Source organism: Microtus pennsylvanicus, chromosome 1, assembly GCF_037038515.1.
Source record: "Microtus pennsylvanicus isolate mMicPen1 chromosome 1, mMicPen1.hap1, whole genome shotgun sequence".
In the NCBI taxonomy this organism is placed as follows: domain Eukaryota; kingdom Metazoa; phylum Chordata; class Mammalia; order Rodentia; family Cricetidae; genus Microtus; species Microtus pennsylvanicus.
Genome location: NC_134579.1, coordinates 73,517,590 through 73,535,192, shown reverse-complemented (window position 1 = coordinate 73,535,192; position 17,603 = coordinate 73,517,590). Strand labels below are relative to the sequence as shown.

The window sequence follows — 17,603 nt, the reverse complement described above, 5'->3', positions numbered from 1 at the left end:
ACCTTCAAACCACCACAACAATACAGTAGTAATTCTTCCGATACTGGTTTACTTGCAGAAATAGGGGACTGAGATTTGAAGTCCAAGGGAGGCAAAGGTTGAGAGAGACGCACAGTTGGGTCTGTTCGGTCACAGCTAGAAGGGTCTGCAGCTCCCCACTGCCTCTGTGGCCATTCTGTCACTGAATCTGGGGAGTAGACGGTCAGGTCAGCTTTGGTTTTTGTGTTTTTGAGACAGGATCTCACTATATAGCCCTGGCTGGCTTGGATCTCGCTCTGTAGATCAGGTTGGCTTTGAACTCCCTGCTTCTGTCTCCAAACCGCTGGGATTAAAGGCGTTTGCCATCCCACCCAACTTTTATTGTTCTTTAAATTTACTTTCGAATGATATATTGGCTACCAGTAATTTGTGTCTCAGGCACTGGGGATAAAATGGTCTCTGTCGGGCCGGGCGGTGGTGGTTCAGGCCTTTAATCCCAGCACTCGGGAGGCAGAGGCAGGCGGATCTCTGTGAGTTCGAAGCCAGCCTGGTCTACAGGAGCTAGTTCTAGGACAGGAACCAAATAAGGAGAAACCCTGTCTCGAAAATCCAAAAAAAAAAAAAAAAAAAAAAAAAAAGGTCTCTGTCCTTTGGGGACGCCAGCTATTTCACTTTCACGCTCACAAACTCATGCCCCCACAGCCACCACTTTCTACCAGTGCTCTGTTCCCATGATGCAGACCTAGCCCCAACCCCTATTACTGCAGCCAAAGAAATCTGAAACGGGGGCTCTGATAATTATGACCTAAATCCGGTAAGCCTTAGTTTCTTCATCTGTAAAATAAGAATGACAGCAAAACAGTGGAAAGAGTCCAGTCATACACACGAGTCGGGACTGAAGAGATGGCTCAGAGATTAAGAGCAGTAGCTGCTCTTCCTGAGGTCGTGAGATCAATTCCCAGTAAACACACACACACACACACACACACACACACACACACACACACACGCTCCTGGAGGTGCAAGCATCAAGGGTGAGTTTGTCAGGTTTGCAAGGAACAGAATGAGGGCTTGTTGTAATTGCTTCTGGTGTCTCTGGTCTCTCGAATGTCACTAATATTTACCCCACAACTTGTGTCCTACCCCAGTTTTTCAGTGGGCCAGGCTGTTCCCATATGGGGCCATGTCATGTCACCTGGATGTGCTAGCTGCTTACTGAAAGAGGGCAGAAGGAACAAGATGTCTTTTGAACCACTGAACCACACTGCTAATTCCAAACCTCTAGGTTCAACTACAGGGTAGATGGCAAAGTGTGCTGGGAAGAGGAGAGCTTTCATTTCCGGAGAACTGGCTCTGGTGCCAGCTTCTGTCACCCACTAGCGTATGACACCAGGCAGGGCTCATTCCCTCTTCAGGTCTTGGTGTCTTAGCAGTCTGTAAAATAAGTGGACTGGGTAAGATTATTTCTGAGATCATTCAGCTTCAATGCCTTGAAAGAGAAATTCAACCCAGGCATAATGATACAGGATTTTAATCCCATCTATTTGGGAGGCTGAGGCAGGGGGATGTCAGAGGCCAGTTTGAATAACTTAGTAAGACACTGTCTCAAAATAATGTCAAGGGCCTATGACTGTAGCTCAGTGGTAGACTGCTTGCCTAACATGAATGAGGTTCTAGGTTCATCTGCATACTGGGGGAAATGCCTTTATGGGCTCTGCAAATTCCAGAACCCAAAGAGATACTAATAAATAACGTGTGGAAGTTGGCTGTTGAGCATAGGGTAAGACTCACAATGTTAGAGCACACTGACACTTGGCAAGATAAAACTTTGCCTTCCATTGAGACCTGGATTAGGTCAAGTGTGGTCTCATGCACCTGTAATGCCAGAAGCAGGTGGGTTTTTTGTTTGTTTGTTTTATTTTTGTGATTTCATCCCAGCTACATGGTGAGACCCTGTTTAAGCAAAACAAGACAAAACCCTGATTGGGGCCAGTGAGATAACCCAGTGGTTAACCTGAGTTTGAGCCACAGAATCCACATCTGGGTGGAAGAAGAAAACAGACTCCACAAAGATGTGCACTTTGACATGCATGCGTTCACGTAATCATAGGTCATAAGGTGGACAAAGAAGGATCAGACGTTCAAGATCATTCTCGGTTAGAGATTTGAACTGGAGGCCAGCCCTGTCTGACAAAAAACTCTTGGGTGTCTACATCACCACTGTTAATCTTGTAAGTCAAATGCAGACATCTGTCTTCCAGCCAGATTCTTCAGGCTGAGTGGGACCATCACCAGCAGGAGGTGCATTTCCATGCAACACAAGTCTCCTGGGCCAGGCACCTGCACAACCAGCTAGCTACAGGAAAGTTATGCCCAGTGAATCAAAGTTACAGCAGGGAGTACCTCTTTGTGGGGCACTCTGCAGGGAACTGGTTCCAGAGGTAAGGCAAAGTGAGCCTCGGGTAATGGATGTGATCTTCGCCTCAAGAGCCCTGTCAAGTTGATGAATGATGGCTTCTGTTATGTGCCTGTTGTGTTGTGGCAGAAGAGAAAATGAACAATACTGGATCATCTATGCTATCCCATTGGGTAACTCATCCCAACCAAAATAAGGAAGCCTGCCAAGAAACATGATTTCACCTTGATAAAACTCTAGAAATATTACTAGTAGAGAGTACTTCTTAAAAATAAGCCCAATTTCAAAGGGGACGCCCGTGGTTTACCAGTGGAGAATCCTGACAGTTTTCTAATTCATTGCTCTGGGCTCCAGGGAGAAACCCAAAATTCTTACTATATACAAAAATGACCTAAAGACCAATGCAAAGCCAGCCATCTGTTAAATGTTTGTTAAGACCTGCTTCAAACCAGGCATTAGCTGGGTACTAAGGATACAAAGATTAGCCAGATATAGTCCCTTGCCCTCCAGGAGCTCAGAGTACAAGGTGTGAGAGATATGTGTCAAATGTACGGTGGATCTCAGGAGAAATGCATAACCTGAGAAGCAAGGAAGGAAAAAGGAAGGGAACATTGATCTGGAGCTCAGAGGATAGTAGAAATTCTCAACTGAAAACAGAAGGGCATTCCTTACTGATGGAATAACCACTCGGAAAGACAGCTTGGGGGGCGGGTGGAGAATATTCAGAAATGTGAAATGGGCAGGACGATCAGAATATACGTGGAAGGGACATAATACAATTTCCACCTGGGTGGCGGTAATAAAAGAGTGAATGAAACATCTGCTGTCGTTCCTAAAGTTAGCAGTAAAAATCTCCACAAAACATCTGGCTATTAGGAAAATATCACATACAGAAAATGGCAATCCTTATTGGCTAGGTTTACAGTGCTTGGCATGAATTCCCTCCTATTGAGTGGTCCACAAGTCCAATCAGGCGGTTGTTGGTTACCCCCAAATATAAATGCCACTATTGCACCCCGGGAAATATCACACTGAGCTGGTCATTGCAGTTCGTACCCTTTACAGCTGGGCAGGACTGTTGATTGCTTTTCTCCTTGGCAGCTTGCACAGGACCTTCAGACACTAGGAGAGCTAGTACCCAGGGAGAAGGCTTCCAGGTCAGGTCCACCCGGTTCCTCCAAGTCCTGTGAAGCGTGTGGTGTCCTCACTAAGAAAGCCTTACCTTCAAGCTCTGGAAGGCAACCAAGAATGACAGCAAAAGCTCATAGTTTTAGGAGTCTCCTGGGCTCCCCTGGCTTACTCTAAAGATTTCCTATGCCTGGCTCTGGGTTTTTGATAGATTCTCTATGGTACTTGTGGGGAGAATTATGTTAGACTTTTTTTTTTTAATTCAACAGGGTAACAAACAAACAAAAAAAGTGAGTCACCATGCCTGGCTTAGATATATTTAATGACTTATTTTGTTCTTTTTTTTTTTTTTTTTTTTTTTTTTTTTTTGCTTTTTCGAGACAGGGTTTCTCTGTGGCTTTGGAGCCTGTCCTGGAACTAGCTCTGTAGACCAGGCTGGTCTCAAACTCACAGAGATCCGCCTGCCTCTGCCTCCTGAGCGCTGGGATTAAAGGCTGTTCTTTTTTTTTTTTAATTATTTTTATGTGCATTGGTGGGTTTTTTTTTTTTTTTTTGCATGTATGTCTATGTGTGAGTGTTGAGTTTCCTGGATCTTGAGTTCTAGGCAGCAGAAAACTGCCACATGGGTGCTGGGAATTGAACCCAGGTCTTCCAGAAGAGCAGCTAATGCTCTTAAAGGCTGAGTCATCTCTCCAGCCCCTCATTTTGTTCTTACAAGAGAAACATTTCATACTTCACATAGGGGAATATAGGCTGAGTTTAGGTAGCTTAACCAAACAACACAACACAACTGGTACATGACAGAATTTGTTCTGCTTTGTTTTTCGGTTCTTCACATCAGAGCTTATCTGTATAACCTTGGGTGTCCTGGAATCACCCTAGACCAGGCTTGTCTCAAACTCACAGAGATCTGCTTGCCTCTGCCTTTTGAGTGCTGGGACTAATGGCGGGCACCACAGTCTGGCCAGAACTCAGTTTTAATATTTTCTAAAGCTTGAGTTCTCTCATCTTTCCAAGTTTTTCTTTCAAAAACAATTTATACCTACAAAAAAAAAGTTGCAATGTATCCCAACATCTTTTCACATAATCTTCATCTGAACTCATCCGCTGTTTGATAAACTGTTTTATGGCACAACATCCAAGTCATCTCCAACGTACTGATATCTGGTATATCTCTATCTATGTGTATATCTATACAGACAGAGAGTGTGTGTATTCCAAGGTCTATGGTAGAAGTCATAGAAACAGAAACTGGTAGAGTTTCCTGACAGAGAACTAAAGCAAGCATGAAAATGTATGGTCATCCTAAAGACAGAACAGGCAGCGCAACTACGGGCTGTCCACCTTCTGTCGAGAGGTTGGGAGTGGGCATAGTTATGCCTAGAATGCAGCACTGAGTGAAAAAGTGATAGGTTTTAAAGATCAGCAGCAGCGGGGTGGCGGCTCATGTCTGCAAGCCAGCACTCCCGAGGCAGAGGCAGGACCTGAGGTTTAAAGCCATTCTCTGCTATATAGCGACCCTGAGGCTACCCCGCGCTAATAGATAAGTAAGCTTCAGGCAGCACCACTCATCCTCGAGAGGGGAAAGTTGGTTACTATTCCAGATCGGTGTGAGGCCGTCGCACAGATCTCAGTCAAGAGTTCAAGAGTCTTGTCCGTTTGTCGCCCCATGCATCCAGCTGAGGTGAAGCTACCGGAAAGGAGAGCTAGGCAGTTCCACCGAGGACTGAGTTCAGAGACACCGAAACACTACACTAGCGGTCCGAGCTGGAGGCCGGAACTATAATTCCCGGCCTGCTTCAGGAGGCGGGGCCCGGATTCCACAGAGCGTTTCCGGTCCGGAGGAAGAGGCGCGAGGCCGTCTGGGAAAAGGGGCGGTGCGAGCAGGTGCGCGCGCAGCAGGCCGGCAGTGGTGGTAGAGATGGAGGAGGGTGGACGAGACAAGACGCCGGTGCAGTCCCAACAACCCTCAGCAACAGCTCCCGCTGGCGCGGACGAGAAGTCGAGCGGCAAGGAGAGACGGGATGCCGGGGACAAAGACAAAGAGCAGGAGCTGGTGAGGCTCAGCTTCGGGAGCCCGGGGAGGAGGCCTTGGGCTGAGTCACTGCTGCCTTGAAGGCCTCAGGCCCGACTCCCTACGACCCACCACACCTGGGAGACACAGAATGGGGAGACCCTGCCCTGATGCCCCCCTCATTACGGACTGCCAGCCCCTGCGACCCTCACCACCACTTCGTGGGTCTTCGCCGTAATTTTCTAGAACGGCCTTCAAGGAGAGCCTGCCTGGCTAGACTGCCTTTTCAGCAGTGTTGTTTGACACCCTACTCCCGTTTCTTGTCCACCTGGCCCCTCCTGAGGCTACATTCACACTCTTCCGCCTGTCCCGGGGTGAATGGGAGGGGAATGTGGTCAGGATTCTTTGGTTTAATGAGCTTCTTCCCCCAACCGTTCAGTCTGAGGAGGACAAACAACTTCAAGATGAACTGGAGATGCTCGTGGAGCGACTTGGGGTGAGTCCAGATTGGACTTGAGAGGGGGATGTATTCGGGTGTTTCCTACTTGTTTGCTCTATTTCATTTGGAGGCAACAACTAGACATCGCATATAAGATAGCATGCTAATTCGCGGGCAAAGAGTTACAAAGGTTGTTTGAATGGGGTCTTGCGTCTCGGGCAATTTGCAGGAGTTGAGAGAGCAGTTATGTCTTTGAGCAAAGCATTGGTTAATTATGTCTGGGTTATGATGTGGAGGCATGTGGCTCCTTTTGGTCTGAACCCTGTCATCCCCTGATCAGGAAAAGGATACATCCCTGTACCGACCAGCTCTGGAGGAACTGAGAAGACAAATCCGTTCTTCTACAACTTCCATGACTTCAGTACCCAAGCCTCTCAAATTTCTGCGTCCACACTATGGCAAACTGAAGGAAATCTATGAGAACATGGCCCCTGGGGAGAATAAGGTAATTCAGAATATGGTGGGAGTCTGTCCAGTTGAAGAATTCCTTTTTCTTTCTTTCTTTCTTTTTTTTCTTTTTGAGACAGTGTTTCTGTGTAGCTCTGGCTTTGGAACTCACTCCATAAACCAGGCTGACCTCAAACTCAGACTCACTGTGCCACCTAGACTGAGCTTGACTCTGGCATTCCTTCTCTTGCTTTAGACTCTGGAGTGCTGGCATTAGAGGCCTAGACCAGCATGATGCCTGACTGACTTACTTTCTTTCTTTCTTTCCGTTTTGCTATTATTTATTTTATGCGTGTGGGTGGTTTGCCTGCGTGTCTGTGCAGTATGTGCATTCCAGAATCCAGAAGAGGATGGCAGATCCCTGAGTTACAGGCAGTGTTGAGCTGCCATGTGGGTGCTGGGAATAGAACTAGGGTCCTATGGAAGAGCAACTGGTGCTCTTAACTTCTGAGCCCTCTCTCCAGCCCCAGACGTTTTTAATTCGAGTGGATTATTGAGTAGTCTCCTAATGAGTTTGCTCTTGTCCTTGACCTCCTATATATATCATAAAGCAGTAGTTACTTGATTGAAATAGATCATGGATTTCCCCCTCACCCCCCCACAAGACAGGGTTTTTCTGTGTAGCCATAGCTGACCTGGAACTCACTCTGTAGACCAGGATGACCTCAAACTTTTTCTGAGTGCTGGGATTAAAGGTAAGCACCATCATTGCCAGATGGAAAATTTTATTAGATGTATTTTTACTCTATGTGGATGAGTGTTCTGCCTGCCTGTATGATGTATGTACTCTACCTGCATGTAGTGTCTGTGCAGGCCAGAAGCAGGGAACAGATCCCCTAGAATTGAAGTTAAGTTAGACTATTGTGAACCCTTGTGTGGGTGCTGGGAACTGAACTCAGGTCCTCTGCAGGAGCAGCATATTTTCTTGACTGTTGAGCCAGTTCTCCAGACCCCTAGATTATGGGCCTTTTTTTTTTTTTAAATAAACCCTTAAACTCAGAAATCTACCAGCTTCTGCCTCCAGAGTGCTGGGATTAAAAGCGCTCACCACCGCCGCCTGGCTTATTAAAACCTTTTAATAGTTTACTATTAAAATAAAAATTTTTGCTAGTTACGATGGGTACTTCTGATCCCAACCATTTAGCATCTCTTGAGTGAGACCAAACTGAGCATTGTAATGAGAGCCACTGTCTCCATGAATTCAAGTCTTTATCTTTCACCAGTTCCCTGTTGTTTGTTAGGTTGGCTTCAGAAGGAGCTAACAATACCAACAGAAAACACTTTAGAATTTCTCTGAGGCTTAGGTTAGATCACATGGAAATTTTTAGTATAGACACTATATTAGTGAATTATATTATAGTGAATTTTATTGGTGAATTTTGGGGACAGTGATCTTGATTCTGTAATGTCTCATACTGTTTTCCTTGGACTGCTGGCTTTGACCTTAAAAGATCGGTTTCCTTGCAGTGTTTTGCTGCTGACATCATCTCTGTTTTGGCCATGACCATGAGTGGCGAGCGTGAATGCCTCAAGTATCGGCTAGTGGGCTCCCAGGAGGAATTGGCATCATGGGGTCATGAGTATGTCAGGTAAGATATTTTCTTCTTGGTAGTGTGAAAGGACTTGGAGGCATAATTCTGTTGGTTTGGGGAAATAGCAATGTATTGAATTCCCCAGACACCGAGGTCCTTGACTTCAGGGACCTGTTTCCCTAATGATTGTGTTTGTCCATAGACATCTTGCAGGAGAAGTGGCTAAGGAGTGGCAAGAGCTGGATGATGCAGAGAAAGCACAACGGGAGCCATTGCTTACCTTGGTGAAGGAAATTGTCCCCTACAATATGGCTCATAATGCAGAGCATGAGGCTTGTGACCTGCTCATGGAAATTGAGCAGGTAGACATGCTGGAAAAGGACATAGATGAGAATGCATACTCAAAGGTCTGCCTGTATCTCACCAGGTAAGTGAGCATGGCAGAGGAGGGTAGCAGGCCTGCCTTCTTCAGCACTAGTCCATTCCTGTTCTCCCGGAGTGATCTTAGGGTCACCTTAGGCTATAGTTACTTGGTGATGCCATGAATTTCTTGAGGACAGAAACTTTGTGTCTCCTTAGTGTCTTAGAACACAGTACACTGCTTTGTATATAGTAGGCATTGAGTATGTATTTGGGTAAAGGAATTAGACACTTTCTGAAATTTTATTACGTATGCTTTTGTAGTTGTGTGAATTACGTACCAGAACCTGAGAACTCTGCCCTACTGCGTTGTGCCTTGGGTGTGTTCCGAAAATTTAGCCGTTTCCCTGAAGCTCTGAGATTGGCATTGATGCTCAATGACATGGAACTGGTAGAAGACATTTTCACCTCCTGCAAGGATGTGTATGTAGAGAAGTTGGTAAAGGAATAGATAAGTTTGTGCATGAGAGTGTGTGTGAAAATCAGAGACTTGACAGTTTGTGGGGAGAGCATGAGAGATTTTCTGTCCCATAGTAAGTGGGATGAGCAGGTTGGTGGCTCTCCCCATAGGGTGGTACAGAAGCAGATGGCATTCATGCTGGGTCGGCATGGAGTATTCCTGGAGCTGAGCGAAGACGTGGAGGAGTATGAAGACCTCACAGAGATCATGTCCAACGTCCAGCTCAACAGCAACTTCTTGGCCTTAGCTCGGGAGGTGAGAGTCTCTGCTCTTACCTGTCATTATACCTCCTAGATACCTTTTACTAGACTCCTGGTTAAAGTTGCTATTGAGTTGGATAGCAGGAGGGACAGATTGGGGATTACTGAGAAGGCAGTTGTGACCCTCTGGCTTCTCTTTAGCTGGACATCATGGAACCCAAGGTGCCTGATGACATCTACAAAACCCACCTAGAGAATAACAGTGAGTAGCTCTGTGTGGGGATTGGAGGGACTGTTACTTGTTTCTGTTATATTGGGAATAACGTCTTGGCTAACCCACTTATAAAGAACTTCAAATTCCCTTGAACTTTGTGTCCAGGTTATTGATGGAGATGTAGACTAAGGGACTGAATCTGGGCGGTGGTAGTGAATGCATTTGATCCCAGCACTTGGTAGAGATAGAGGCAAGCAAATCTCTGAGTTCAAGGCCAGCCTGCTGTACTGAGCAAATTCCAGTTCAGCCAGGGCTACTCAGAGAAATCCTGTCTCGAAAAGACAAAACAACAATAACAACAACAAAAAAAAAAATTTGAGGACTGCCTACCAAACTGTGTTCCTTTCAGGTCCTATGCTAAACTGTCTCTTTCTCCCCTTGTACAGGGTTTGGTGGCAGTGGCTCTCAGGTGGATTCCGCCCGGATGAACCTGGCCTCTTCTTTTGTGAATGGCTTTGTGAATGCAGCCTTTGGTCAAGATAAACTGCTGACTGATGATGGCAACAAATGGCTGTACAAGAACAAGGACCATGGTATAATTTTCTCTTTTTGTCATGCAGTCAGGTGTTAACTGAGGAGAACCCACAGCAGTTTCCTAGGGGAGCTGTTTCTTTGGGTATACTCTTCTAAAGCTGATGCTCTTCCTTGTCATAGGGATGTTAAGTGCTGCTGCGTCCCTTGGCATGATTCTGCTGTGGGATGTGGATGGTGGCCTCACCCAGATTGACAAGTACCTGTACTCCTCTGAGGACTATATCAAGGTTAGTCCGTTCAAAATTTATTCATTGGGGACTTTTTCTTCTCATGTTCTAATGCCTCCTTTTTATTGATGAGGTGTCTTAGTTACTTTCTATCTCTGGGAAGAGACACCATGACCAAGATTACTTACAAAGAATATATTTAGCTGGGCGGTAGTGGTACATGCCTTTAATCACAGTACTCAGAAGGCAGAGGCAGGCAAGGCAGATCTCTGTGAGTTCGAGACCAGTCTGTTCTACAGAACAGATTTCAGGACAGCCAAAGCTACACAGGGAAACCCTGTCTCTATAAACAAAACAAAACAAACTAACAAAAGAATCAAAGAAGAAGAAAGTATTTAGTTGGGGGCTTGCTTATAGCTTCAGAGGGTCAGTCCATTACCGTCATTGTGGGAATATGACAGCAGGCAGGCAGGATGGTGCTAGGGCAATAGCCGAAAGCTTGCATCTTATCCTTGGAGGCAAGGAGAGATAGTGGGCATTTTCTGAGGTTTTGAAACTTCAAAGCCCACCCCCGGTGACACACTTCCTCCAATAAGGCCACATCTCCTAATCCTACTCAGAACAATTTCACCAACTAGGGACCAAGCATTCAAATATATGAGCCTATGGGGACCAGTCTCAATTCAAACGACCACATGAGGCATGCCCCGTTTTTTATTCCAGGTAAGGCAGGTGCCACAGAGAGGCCATGCTGCACACTTTGTAGTTAAGAGGGAAGATACCCTAATAAAGCGTGTGCTTGCCTTTTCCAGTCGGGAGCCCTCCTTGCCTGTGGTATCGTGAACTCTGGGGTCCGAAATGAGTGTGACCCTGCTCTGGCACTGCTTTCAGATTATGTTCTCCATAACAGCAATACCATGAGACTTGGTTCCATCTTTGGGTAAGGTTTCTTGCTGCTCTTCCCTTATCTATCTATCTATCTATCTATCTATCTATCTATCTATCTATCTATCTAATCTATATCTGTCTACTTTTAAATTCTTACGTTTCTTAGGCACCTTCTCTTTCTGCTAGTGCTCAGCTTAATACTCTATAGAGAAAATATTGCTAAAGACTGCCATGTGCCATTGAATATCTGGCTCTTGGTGAATGTGTTGGTGACCAGTTCTACTTTTATTCTCTTTTACTTTGTCCCTGGGTATATGTTGGGGACTTTATCTCCTGACTCTGTAGACTAGGTTTGGCCTATGCTGGCTCCAATCGGGAAGACGTTCTAACACTGCTGCTGCCTGTGATGGGAGATTCCAAGTCCAGCATGGAGGTGAGTAATTTTCTAGTGGAAAAGGTAGAGGAGGTGTGTTGGGGTTAGGGAGCACCTCAGTACAATCTCCTAGAACTGCAATTTCAAGCTGTGTGTGATGGTGCATGGCTCTTATCTCAGTGCTTGGGAGATTGAGGCAGGAAAATTTCTGTGAGTTCCAGGCCAGCCTGGGCTACAGAATAAATTGTGTATCAAGTACCCTGTTACTCTTACCCTACCCCACTCCCACTCCCTCAAAAATGGGGAAAAGGACAGACTAGAATTTAGAGCCCCAATGAAACTTGGTGTTACGTTATATTGTACTGAGCCTCAGCCTCTGAAACCCCAGTCAAACCACGTAGTTCTAAGGAAGTTAAGGGTGGATGACTCTGCTGTCCAACTTTCTGTCACTATACCAAAGTAACACATCGTGGCAGAAGACACATGGTGGAACAGAACTGTTCACTTTAGCAGGAAGCCAGGAAGCAGAGGAAGGACCCAGGGTCCTCCTTTCCCCCTTTATGTTTTCCCCACTATCCCTTCAAGGGAATAAATGATTTCAAAGACTTCCTAATAAGCCTCGCCCCTTAATTTCCACTACTTCTCAAGACCTTACACGCAGAAGAGGTTCAGGCCTTGCATGTGGTTTGGAGAACATTGTAGATAGAAGCCACAGCAGTGATTCTCACTTCTAGTCATTAGCTAACCTTAAATTTCCTTGCTTTTGCAGAGTCATTTTAGTGATAAATATTGTATGATTACCAATGATTTTAGAGTAAAAAAATCCAAGATCAAATCTTGCTGCTTGTACTTGCAAGCAGAAGATATTGGACAATTAACTCAATCTCTTTAGGCTTCAGTTTTTCCTATCACCTATCTTATGGCGTTGTAAGGACTAAGTGTTTAGAGGTATGCAGGACTAGGGCTGTTGGGATTCCAGGCAAGCTTGATGACTGTATGGTAGAAGGAGAGAACTGACTTGCAAATTGTTCTTTGACTTCACACATGTACTTTGTGTGTGAATACTAAATAAGTATATGTAATAAAATAGTATGCAAATGGCTTGGCACAGTGTCTGACATGTAAGTAAGTATTCACTGATTTTATAGAAATAATTACCCAGTATGGTTAGGAAGAATAGCTTACAGTGGACCAGAAGAATTGGGTTTTGAATAAAGATACATAAGCATTTTAGTACCTTATTGTGGTTGGGAATGGTGGTATACACTTGAATCCAGCACATACTGGGAGACCTGAGTTTCCAGGATATTCTAGTCTACATAGTGAGTTCCTGTCTCAAACAAAGAAAACAAAAGGACATTTTACTGTGTATAATGCTGATTTTCTTATTTCTAGGTAGCAGGTGTGACGGCTCTAGCTTGTGGGATGATAGCTGTGGGATCCTGCAATGGGGATGTCACTTCCACCATCCTTCAGACCATCATGGAGAAATCGGAGACTGAGCTCAAGGATACCTATGCTCGTTGGCTTCCTCTTGGCCTGGGCCTTAATCACCTGGGTGAGGGAATGTTTATTTTATCAAAGGCCTGACAGTAATTGGACACAGTTGGAGGGTTTATGCGTCAGACTAAGCGGTTGCAAACCAGTGTTCTTGGACTCTTTGAATCTCCTATAGGGAAGGGTGAAGCTATCGAGGCAATCCTGGCTGCACTGGAGGTTGTATCGGAACCATTCCGTAGCTTTGCGAACACTCTGGTGGATGTATGTGCCTATGCAGGTTTGTGCCTCAGTTTCTCAGCATCTCCACTTTTCTCTTGACCTTTTCTTCTCAGGTTGTTTCTCCTTTGTCTTTCTTTCTGCTCTTTAGATTTTTTTTTTTAAAGGCTTCTTGTATTTACAGAATATACTTTTTCTTGCTGTCTTCTCATTTTTATCTCTTCACTCGCTACCCCATTGAAGGCTCTGGGAATGTGCTGAAGGTGCAGCAGCTCCTCCACATCTGTAGTGAGCACTTTGACTCCAAGGACAAGGAGGAGGACAAGGACAAGAAGGAGAAGAAGGACAAGGATAAGAAGGAAGCCCCTGCTGACATGGGAGCACATCAGGTGTGGGACCAGCAGGCACTCTGAGAAAAGAGAAGCGTAGATCGGAGGGGTGGAGTGGAGTTAGCTTTGTTTTGGCCTCTGCTTCCTCCCCTAGGTACTGCCACATGACAGACTAGCAGGGCTGAGTTTTGTCCATGAAGGGCAAGGTGTTCCTTCTCGCATAGCTCTTCCTAGATGAGCCATGGGTCAAGTTTAGTGACTTGGTTTTTGTTCCTGGAACTTACTGGGTATTTGTGCCTCTGGAATTGCAGGGAGTAGCTGTTCTGGGGATTGCACTTATTGCTATGGGGGAAGAGATCGGTGCAGAGATGGCGCTACGAACCTTTGGTCACTTGGTGAGTAGCACAGAGTACACTAGAATATGGTGCGTGTGTGTGTTACTTGGGATTAAACCCAAGGCCTTAAGCATGCATGATGTCTGAGTCACCACCATGGCACACCTTATCCCTGGCTAATTCTAGCTTTGGTGATTTAGAGTTCCTTGGTAGAGATTGGTGAAGAAGCAAGTCCCTTTTGATCCATTAGCCTGTTTCTGTAATTGAACTTGGTTTGCCACACATACTCATATGTAAATGCCAAGAGGTGCCTAGACCTTGTCTAAGACAGGGTTTCTGTCTTAGTCCGTGTTCTATTCCTGTGAAGAGACACCATGACCATGGCAACTCTAACAAAGGAAGCATTTAAGTGGGTCTTGCTTACAGTTCCGAGGTTTAGTAGTCCATTATTAGCATGATGGGAAGCATGGCAGCGCAGGCAGACATGGTGTTAAACAGTGGTTCTCAACATTCCTGTTGCTACAGTCCTCATGTTATGGTGACCTTAGATATAAAAAATGATTTTTGTTGCTACTTCATAACTAATTTTGCCTACTGTTATGAAGTGTAATGTAAACATCTGTTTTCCAGTGGGCTTAGGTGACCCTGTGAAAGGGTCATTCAACCTCATAGGGATTGCAGCCCACAGGTTGAGAACTTAGAGAATAGCTGAGAATTGTACAACTAGATCCCATAGACAGCAGGCAGAGAGACTCTGGACTTGACTTGGGTTTTTGAAACTACAAATCCCACCCCTAGTGACACATTTCTTCCAACAAAGCCACACCTACTCTAACAAGGCCACACCTCCTAATCTGTCTTGTATTGCCACTTCCTAATGACCAGCCACTCAAATATATGAGCCTATAAGGACCATTTCTATTCAAACCATCACAATCTCATACATTTCTCCTCTGAGTACTGTTGTAATAGGAGCGGCGGGGCTGCGTCCCCAGCACCCCGGCCGCCTGGCTAGCTTATGCCCCGAAATAACAACACACAAATTGTATTCTTTTAAACACTGCTTGGCCCATTATATCTAGCCTCTTCTCGGCTAACTCTTGCACCTGGACTAGCCCATTTCTAATAATCTGTGTAGCCCACGAGGTGGCTTACCAGGGAGATTCTAGCCTATGTCCATCCTGGGTCGGAGCTTCATCGCGTGTGCCTCAGAGAGCAGAGCTCTCGCGTCTGCCTGGGAGAGGGGAGCATGGTGTCTCTCAGAGCTCACTTCCTCTTCCTCCCAGCATTCTGTTCTGTTTACTCCTTCCACCTATGTTTTAACCTATCAGGGCCAAGCAGTTTCTTTATTGCTTAACCATTGAAATCAACAGATTGATATATGACACTCCCACATCAGAGTACACCAGGCTAGCTGGTCCTAGAGCTTCCAGAGCTGCTCTGTCTATACACCTCTTTCTAATAGCATTGGAACTGTGGATGTCTGCACTGCTAGTCTGCCTTTTCTATTGGTCCTAGGTATTCAACCTCAGGTCTTCACGTAGACAGTCTTACCCATGTAGCTGCCTTAGCCCTGAGCTTGTTTTACCTTGTTCTCTAATGCGTTATTTTGCTTCTTTTTTTTCACCAGCTGAGGTATGGGGAGCCCACCCTCCGCCGTGCTGTACCTTTAGCACTGGCACTAATCTCTGTTTCAAATCCTCGACTCAACATCCTGGATACTCTAAGCAAATTCTCTCATGATGCTGATCCAGAAGTTTCCTATAACTCCATTTTTGCCATGGGCATGGTGGGCAGTGGTAAGTACAGGAAAATCTTGAACAGACTGAAAGATTGAAGGTTCTTTTTGTAAGTTTTGGTAATGTTTCCTTTTTCTAGGTACCAATAATGCTCGTCTGGCTGCAATGTTGCGCCAGTTAGCCCAGTATCATGCCAAGGACCCCAATAACCTCTTCATGGTGCGCTTGGCACAGGTAAAGAATAGGAGTCTCCTTTTTCTAGTGTGGCAGCAGTAGTACCTGTTAGGATGTAGGACGGCCTGAGAGAGAAGGGAATATTTTTTTCTAAGCTTTGACTTCTCAACTTCTGTTTGTTTTGCAGGGTCTGACACATTTAGGGAAGGGCACACTGACCCTCTGCCCCTACCACAGTGATCGGCAGCTCATGAGTCAAGTAGCTGTGGCCGGTCTGCTCACTGTGCTTGTTTCCTTCTTGGATGTCCGAAACAGTGAGTTCCTATTCCTGCTGCACATGTGCCTTGTGTCCTTAGCAGGGCCACCTTGGCAGTCAGGATCAAGATGCCAAGTTAGCTCTTTTTTTAGGTTCACTGAGCTTGTGGGAGGCCTCCTGAGACTTTAACTTCTCACACTTAATGATCTGGCCCAAAAGATTTCAAGAGGAATCAGTGCCTCAGTGACTAGGAAAAGTGATTTTCAGGCTTAGGGATGTGAGCAAGGAAGGGTAGAAGCATCTTGGGCTAGGGATGTGGTGTAGCATACAAAGAACAGAATTTTGTCTTAGTAGATGAATGGGTCAGGGCTGGGATAGATTCCTAAAGTTCAGGCCAGGTTTGCCCCAGTGTCTACAAGTCATTGTTCTTTGTGCTTTCTTCCCTCAGTCATTCTAGGCAAATCACACTATGTATTGTATGGACTGGTGGCTGCCATGCAGCCCCGAATGCTGGTTACATTTGATGAGGAGCTGCGACCATTGCCAGTTTCTGTCCGTGTGGGTCAGGTGAGGAACTGGGTAGAGAAAGGAGGGCTCAGTGTATACCATAGAAGTTGGACAGTGTATGTACAATCCTTTTTGATGTGCTGGTGTGGACAATGAGGGGAGTTGGGGATATTGTTTCTCTCCCTTCTGGAAACCCTTTACTTCAATTTTCTCATCCCACAGGCAGTGGATGTGGTGGGCCAGGCTGGAAAGCCTAAAACAATCACAGGGTTCCAGACACACACAACGCCGGTGTTGTTGGCCCATGGGGAACGGGCAGAATTGGCCACTGAGGAGTTTCTTCCCGTTACCCCCATTCTGGAAGGTTTTGTTATCCTCCGGAAGAACCCCAACTATGACCTTTAAGTGGCCACTAGAGACCCTGGGCTGCAACTGATTTTTAGCAGGCCATGCTGCCTGCCAGGGGTGGATACTGTTCCAGATCTTTGGGGGAATTGTTACCTCTTGTTGTTTTGTTACTAAGTAAGATAACTTTGTTGAATAAAGACCTTTATCCCCAAGGTCACTGTCTATTTATTGGGTGTCATGGCCTGGAGTTAGACCAGAGAGTGGAGAGGATATGAGAAAGCATTTTTCACAGTAATACTGAGCCTAAAAGAAACTAAGGTCATTAGTCCCTAAGAAGTTGATAGATTTGATGTATTTTTATTTCGTTTCCTATGTAGACAACACTTGCCTCAACCTCAAGGGAATTGCCCGCCTTTGCATCCAAGCGCCGTCTTTTAATATCTTTTAGTTTGGGTCTGCCTTCACCTCTGAGGATGCTAAGATTACAGACTGTACATTACCCCATCCAACTTTAAAGAATATTCTAGAAGATTCATCTGTTTGTTTTTTGGTGTAAACTCTCACTGCCAGCCATTAAAAGACTTAGGATTTTGTGCACTCCTCCCTTCAAGCCCATCTTTTTCTGTCTTTGGGAAAAGGTGCCTGAGAATGCACAGCCCCACTCTTCTCTCTTGGTGTGTGTGCCAGAGGGATGTTTTTATCCCCTATGATCCATTCTGTGTTCCTCTTAGAAGGCTGCTGCTTAAGTGATCTGGTCATGCTAGGATCTCTGGGCTATTGGAGAAATTTGAAAGCTTGACTTTGACTGGCCAGTTGGAGCCATAGGAAAGAGAAGTAGCCTCTTCCTGGGAAAGTTGTCACTGTTGAT

The 17,603-nt window shown here is 45.5% G+C and overlaps 1 protein-coding gene across 1 annotated transcript; it reads left to right on the top strand.

Moving 5' to 3' along the window:
* Positions 1-5,396: 5,396 nt before the first annotated feature.
* Positions 5,397-16,947, top strand: Psmd2 (proteasome 26S subunit ubiquitin receptor, non-ATPase 2). The gene is made up of 21 exons (XM_075968474.1): positions 5,397-5,579; positions 5,977-6,033; positions 6,317-6,481; positions 7,951-8,072; positions 8,218-8,442; positions 8,700-8,858; positions 9,006-9,150; positions 9,297-9,357; positions 9,756-9,902; positions 10,024-10,130; positions 10,883-11,010; positions 11,304-11,391; positions 12,727-12,889; positions 13,007-13,108; positions 13,291-13,436; positions 13,688-13,771; positions 15,342-15,510; positions 15,590-15,684; positions 15,812-15,938; positions 16,329-16,447; positions 16,610-16,947. The coding sequence occupies exons 1-21, from the start codon at positions 5,445-5,447 to the stop codon at positions 16,790-16,792; spliced, it is 2,727 nt and encodes a 908-aa protein (XP_075824589.1). The 5' UTR covers positions 5,397-5,444; the 3' UTR covers positions 16,793-16,947.
* The last annotated feature ends 656 nt before the right edge of the window (positions 16,948-17,603 follow it).

Bases quoted from the DNA above. Each gene is read 5' to 3' on its own strand.
- Psmd2 (XM_075968474.1), top strand. From the start codon at position 5,445: ATGGAGGAGGGTGGACGAGACAAGACGCCGGTGCAGTCCCAACAACCC. The intron at 8,859-9,005 runs GTATGTAGAGAA...CTCTCCCCATAG, and splicing joins TTCACCTCCTGCAAGGATGT to GGTGGTACAGAAGCAGATGG. The intron at 13,437-13,687 runs GTGTGGGACCAG...CTGGAATTGCAG, and splicing joins CTGACATGGGAGCACATCAG to GGAGTAGCTGTTCTGGGGAT.